Source organism: Notothenia coriiceps, unplaced genomic scaffold, assembly GCF_000735185.1.
Source record: "Notothenia coriiceps isolate Sejong01 unplaced genomic scaffold, NC01 NC01_scaffold00032727, whole genome shotgun sequence".
NCBI lineage: Eukaryota > Metazoa > Chordata > Actinopteri > Perciformes > Nototheniidae > Notothenia > Notothenia coriiceps.
In genome coordinates, this window is record NW_011365428.1 from 1 (window position 1) to 5,939 (window position 5,939).

General features: G+C 38.2%; 1 protein-coding gene across 1 annotated transcript; it reads right to left on the reverse strand.

Moving 5' to 3' along the window:
- Nucleotides 1–187: 187 nt before the first annotated feature.
- ift20 (intraflagellar transport 20 homolog (Chlamydomonas)) lies at nt 188–3,839 on the reverse strand. Its single transcript, XM_010789282.1, has 3 exons — nt 3,731–3,839; nt 1,564–1,701; nt 188–394 (listed from the first exon to the last, which is right to left on the reverse strand). Exons 2-3 carry the CDS (start codon nt 1,688–1,690, stop codon nt 231–233), a joined length of 291 nt encoding a protein of 96 aa, XP_010787584.1. The 5' UTR covers nt 1,691–1,701; nt 3,731–3,839; the 3' UTR covers nt 188–230.
- Nucleotides 3,840–5,939: the final 2,100 nt, after the last annotated feature.

Consider the following 5,939-nt stretch of genomic DNA (forward strand, 5'->3'; position numbering starts at 1 on the left):
CATGTCCTGGATGTAGGAAGGGCCAGATCCATTCACAGCATGGTACGCAAGTACCATTGTCTTGAAGTGGATTCTAGCAGTTACCGGAAGCCAGTGAAGGGAGCGGAGGAGCGGCGTGGTGTAGTAACATTTTGGAAGGTTGAAGACCAGACGAGCAGCTGCATTCTGGATGAGCTGCAGAGGTCGGATTGCACATGCAGGTAGACCAGCCAGGAGGGAGTTGCAGTAGTCTAGGCGTGAGATGACGAGAGCCTGGGCCAGAACCTACATCCTCCTGGAATTTCAAAATGAGCTAATGCTAATCTTACCTTCATCTTTTCTCTCTCCGCTTCTTTTGCCAAGTCATCCACCAGCTCAATAAGACCGCCTACTATCTTCTGAAACTGGCCGATTTCTGCAAAGGAGGACACATATTTACTAGGGCTGTACCCGAATATTCGACTATTCGAATATTCGTTCGTTGGCCAACTATTCGGGTTTCAATTTCATTATTCAGATATTCGTTTTTTTTTCAAAGAAAATAAATATTTTTTTCTAAATGTATGTTATTAATAAAGGCGAATTGCCATATTCTTATACTATATTTATACTTTTGAATTGCACTGTTAAAATGCGGAAATATATACAATCTCAGCCTGTGCTCCTGACATCGCGTTCACTCACAGTCACGAACGCAAACGGCACGCTTCACCTCGCTTCACCTCGCTTCACCTCGCTTCACCTCGTTTCACCCACAAAATGCTGAAGACTTTAGCTGTGTGGGACCGTTTCAAATTGGACGACGTTAAGAAGAATATGTGCCAAATATGCAATAAGAAACTGGCCTACCACGGTGGCACAACAACTCTGAAAAGTCACCTGGATGCTGTAAGTAGTAGCCTAGCTTAGCTGTTGTCAAGTTGCCATGATGAAGCTGCTTTATCCGCCGTTTAAACAGTAACGTTACACATGATAAAAACGTGCACTTACTTTGCTTGGAAAATAGTTGCAAGCAAGCAACCGCATTGTTTTTTTATATAATTTGATCCGAATAGTGAAAATAATAGGAGTAATGTGGGAACATCTGGGGCTAAGGCAATTATTGGCATAAAGTTGAGTAGCTCAGCCTAATAATAACTTGTGTCCATAGGTGCATCCCCACGCATCCCAGCCATCAAGATCCTCAACCATACAGCAGACCCTACAGTTACCCTACAGAGGACACATTTAGTTTTAATGTTTGCGAGTACTGAGACAATAAATAAATATAAATCGTAATAGTATGCTCTGTCTGCGCTTCTGCTTCACAGCGTGTTGTCAGGTGTCTCGGATTCGGAGTGTGTAATGAAACCTTTTTAAAAAAAAAGTTATTTAAAAAAAAAAAAGTTTTTGAAAAATATTTTTATAAAAAAAAATTACAAATCTCTCCGCAACGAATATTCGAATATTCGCTGCTGATTACTACCGAATATCCGGAGCCCGAAAAATGGTATTCGGGACAGCGCTAATAGTTACACATCCTGTATGTTGGAAGGGAAAGAAACACACAGCATAATCAACCTTTCAAAAATATTCAGTGCTTACTATCCACAAACTCTTTACACTCTTCCTTGAGCTCGGAGGTTTTCTGGCTGACATCAGGCTCCAGTACCCGCAGCTTGTTGAGTTCGTCAAAATAAAAGCCTGCCTCGGCTAACGGGTCTTTAGCCATGGCCACAGGGCCTGTCACAAAGGAGACATAAAGAATGAGGTTAGAAGAACGTGACAACTGAGACAGTTTAAATATGAATTGTAGGCCAGCAGGTGAAACGCCCTAGTTTCTCTCTTTTGCTCTTCGAATGTTTGAAATGACATGCTATGTTGGTATTTTCCTTTTTCCCTTAGAAAATAACTTTCTAAACAGATACAAAAACGATTTATTGCAGAAACAAAATGAATTACACATATAAAACAGTAAAAGAAGAATGAATACATTATTCAAACTCCAACTTCAAAGTGTTGTATGACAGGGGATATTACTTAGATTTAAAATGGTCTATCTATTACAAAAATGTGACCCTCTATAAGTGTTAAACCTCAACAGTGCAACTTGGCTCTAAATAATGGCTTTGTCACTTATGTATTGGGCCCCATGCAATCTTAACAGTCTTTAGAATGAAGATGTTTTGAATTGTAGATTGTCAGCTGTTCCCTGATCCAGGTCAAAATTATCTAGGCAGGAATGTTCTGCTGTTTTAATCTGCACACATGTGAATGAAAAGCTTCCAGCTTCCTCTATTCTTACTGAACTGTTGCTTAGCGTCGTGTTATCCATGTACCCTTCATACACAATAATATAAATTTAAAAAGGACTTTCTACAACCTAAAAGCTTGAAAAGCCATTTCAAAATTAAAGAGTAATCCTCCCAACCATCGAAATAAACACTATCAAGCTTTTGTTGGAGGGGATTCCAGACTTTTGAAGGGAGGCACATTAAAAAATGTCTGTTAGATAATGTTACCTTTACAAAGAAACCAAATGAGATTGATAACAAAGTGCTGACAAGAGGTTTGCTATCCAGCAATAACAACGTGGCAATATCTATGTAGCTGTCTGTTTCTCTAAATGCTCATTTATGAATAGGTATCTCACACAATCTTATTTAAAATACCTAGATTTTACCTTTAAACTAATATATCGGTTTTTGTGGTATTGATGTGTGTGTATGGGTGTTTTTATAGATCTCAACTATACAGTGTGTGCCTTGGGGAGGATGTGCTATACTTCTCACAGTAAGACAAATCTTATTTTTGATAAACATGCCAGTGGAATTGCTCACGCACTATTTACATTCACCTACTTTCTGGAAATAATAGAAATATGTTATTTTCTGTAAATGTATTGTAGAAGTGTAATAAAACAATAAACATTTTATATTGAATTAAATGGTAAACTTGTTAATCATATATGGTATATCCTTTCTACATAAATGAAAAATAACAAAAGTGACCACCAATTCTTTATAAAGAATACTTTAAGACTATTCAATACTAAAACAAGTGATGAACCTGTCAAATTGTATGATACAATCATTTAAGAATAATGTATATTTATTTCTAATGTGTTGATATTTATGAAGTTTATTTGTGCCTATTTTATTTTTGTATTATCATTATTTGATGTATTTGATTATTTAGTATATTGAGTGGTTGAGTACACGGCTGAAATGCTTTTTTCTTATATTAAGATTTGAATAACAAAAAACACCATATGGCAAGGTAGCTCTCTTTATACACTTGTTGACAGTGTATGTTTGCGTGTAACCATATTCACAGAAGCTTTACGCTAAGTATTAGAGTTAAGTTGATAGGTACTGAGTTATAGTTTAACGTTAGATAACTTTGAATGTATCGCAAGTTATCTGGTTGGTATTGAACGTTAACCTCTGTTAGCTAAACGTGAATCATGTGTTTAGTTCACACAATTAAAAAGATTCTGATAGAGTGGACAGAGTGTAAAATAGATAGAACGGTTAATATAATGTTAGGCGTTTCTTCCCAGTGACAATGCCTGCCTATGCCTTTAACGTTATCTACCCTAATGTAAGTTAAATCATCTCAGCTAGTTAGCTACATTTCGCTAGCCTGTTCACAAAAGCTAATTGGATAAGGGCTGAAAACCCCATACGCTAACCCCATTGAGTTCCCTAGAAAGCTGATGTTATATTATACCGCATGTATCTTATTGGGGACAGAAAACTCTTTGTTTTACCTTATTAAACCGTTATCACCGTGACCGTAGATGGCTCTGTGTTGTGCGATGTGGCATAGCAGTTCACCATTGGCTCCTCCTCGTCCTCTTCCCGCTGCCAAGGAAACCAAATGCTGCTGCTGCCAGTGTGTGCTTGCGTGCGTGTGTGTGTGTGTGTGTGTGTGTGTGTGTGTGTGTGTGTGTGTGTGTCATGGTGTGCATGCTTGTCGTTGGTGGTTAGCTTAACATGGTTGAATTATTGGCAGTGATCAGACAGTCACTATGTCTGGTGAACATTGTTCATTTACAATAAAAAATATGTGATATTTTTTAACGCCAAAATGACATCTATTGCCCTTTTTACTTCATATGATTTACAGTGTGAATTAAGTGCCACCAGTACTAATGTTGTACAATTTGAAGTATGTGTAGGCACTGGCAGCAAACAGCTTGCAACACAGGTTTCTGACTGTAGAGGGCAGCGTTAGGCTTAGCGACGTAAAGCCTGCCGTAAAGTCATTCAAAGAAGAAGAAAGGGGAGCGAGTGTTTAACTTTAGTTCGAACCTTGATACAACTAACATCTTGATACTGTTGTGGATTTCCATCAAAAGGGGATAACGGTCAGGTTGATAAGCCATACGTTGTGCGGTTATCAGGACACGTAAAGACAGTAGAGATCGGTAAGTAAAGTTCGTAAACTCTTAACGTGTTGTTCCACTGCTGGATGTAGCTGGGGACGATAACGTCACGCACTCTATTGAAAACATGGCATTAAATGTGACATATTAAGAAAAATATAAACATGACGAGAATGTATGGCATTTGCTGATTATTGCTTTACTTGTTGAGGGATTCGGTGTGTGTACTTCAAAAACCAAACCGGATTTTTTACTTTTTCGATTGGCTAGTTTGTCTAGCTGTCCTGCCTTCGTATTGAAGTGTACCCACCCTATTCAACCTTAGCTAACATTAGCAAAACACACCCACGTAGGAAGTAACATGTTACATGGTTTGTTGTGTTGCATTGACATATTAAGTGGTATGAATTGACTTGACGAATTGACCAGAAGTACTTTTTTTAAGTACGTAACGTTGACATAAACAGCGTTACACGATATTAGGCCCTTTTTGAAGTTAAACAATACAACAACTAAATTAATTTGAAAGGAAGGTCAGTCTTTAACATGTCTGAATACGACCAAACAGACAGACAGCCGAGCTAACAGTGCCTTTCGTCTTGCTGTTAATCGTTGTATTACTACACTATAGAGATTTTAGTATTAGTCCTCACCGGCTAATGGGTTTAAGCCGGTGTTGCAGTATAAGTTGAGTCATGACAACTGGCGACATTCTATTATTTTCGTCATAGGAATCCGGGGCGTGTACATTGAGGACCCATTGTTGACTTACCAGGAAAGAAACATCGTTTGTCGTTTACGTTCATCTTTTGCTATATCTGCCTTCCTAAGATCACTTTGCTGCACATTCAGTACTCGTATGTGAGGTTGTGGGTGAGAGGCCGATATCGTGACGCTTACATGGAGGTATCGAACATTACAAAGTAGGTGACTGTGTGGATGCCTGTTCAAAACATTGCAAACTTCAATAAATCATTTAAATTATATATTTGTGTCCGACTTTCATTTGTTCATCGTTCTTAATGTGATGTATAGTAGCTTTGATAGCTGTCCATACCTTCAGACAGCCTAAAAGTAAAACACAAGTTGTTTATTCACAGCCCGAACGCTCATCGAGATGACTGGACAGTCATGACAACTTGTGATCAGCTCCGATTAAATTGTGATATCAATTCTGTAGCTAACCTCCAGGGAGCACGTTTATTTTATGAAATACCTGTATCCCTCTCATCACAACAAGACTCTACACTGTACAGGAAAAACAATTACATACATGAAAATAACCTTGATGCATGGGAATTAAACACACAAACTATCTTCCGTGGCTATACTGATATGTCACAGTAACGGTAAACCACAGAAAAGTAAGTCCAGCGGGGCACAAGTTGAATACATATAATACGGTAGTTCTATTATGCCTTTAAGCCTATACGGTTTAACCCATAAGAACCCGCACCCATTTCTACTTTTGGGGAAATTAAGGGGAACGTCATCTAGACTAAATAGACACATTTACTGACAAGTAACCCCCCCTAGTGTCAAATATCTGGGCTTTAATGGTAAAGTAATTCTTATTTATAACTTAATTAAC

Coding starts and splice junctions, on each gene's coding strand:
- ift20 (XM_010789282.1), bottom strand. CDS start 1,690: ATGGCTAAAGACCCGTTAGCCGAGGCAGGCTTTTATTTTGACGAACTC. Junction 395..1,563: donor GTGTAAAGAGTTTGTGGATA/GTAAGCACTGAA, acceptor CCTCCTTTGCAG/AAATCGGCCAGTTTCAGAAG.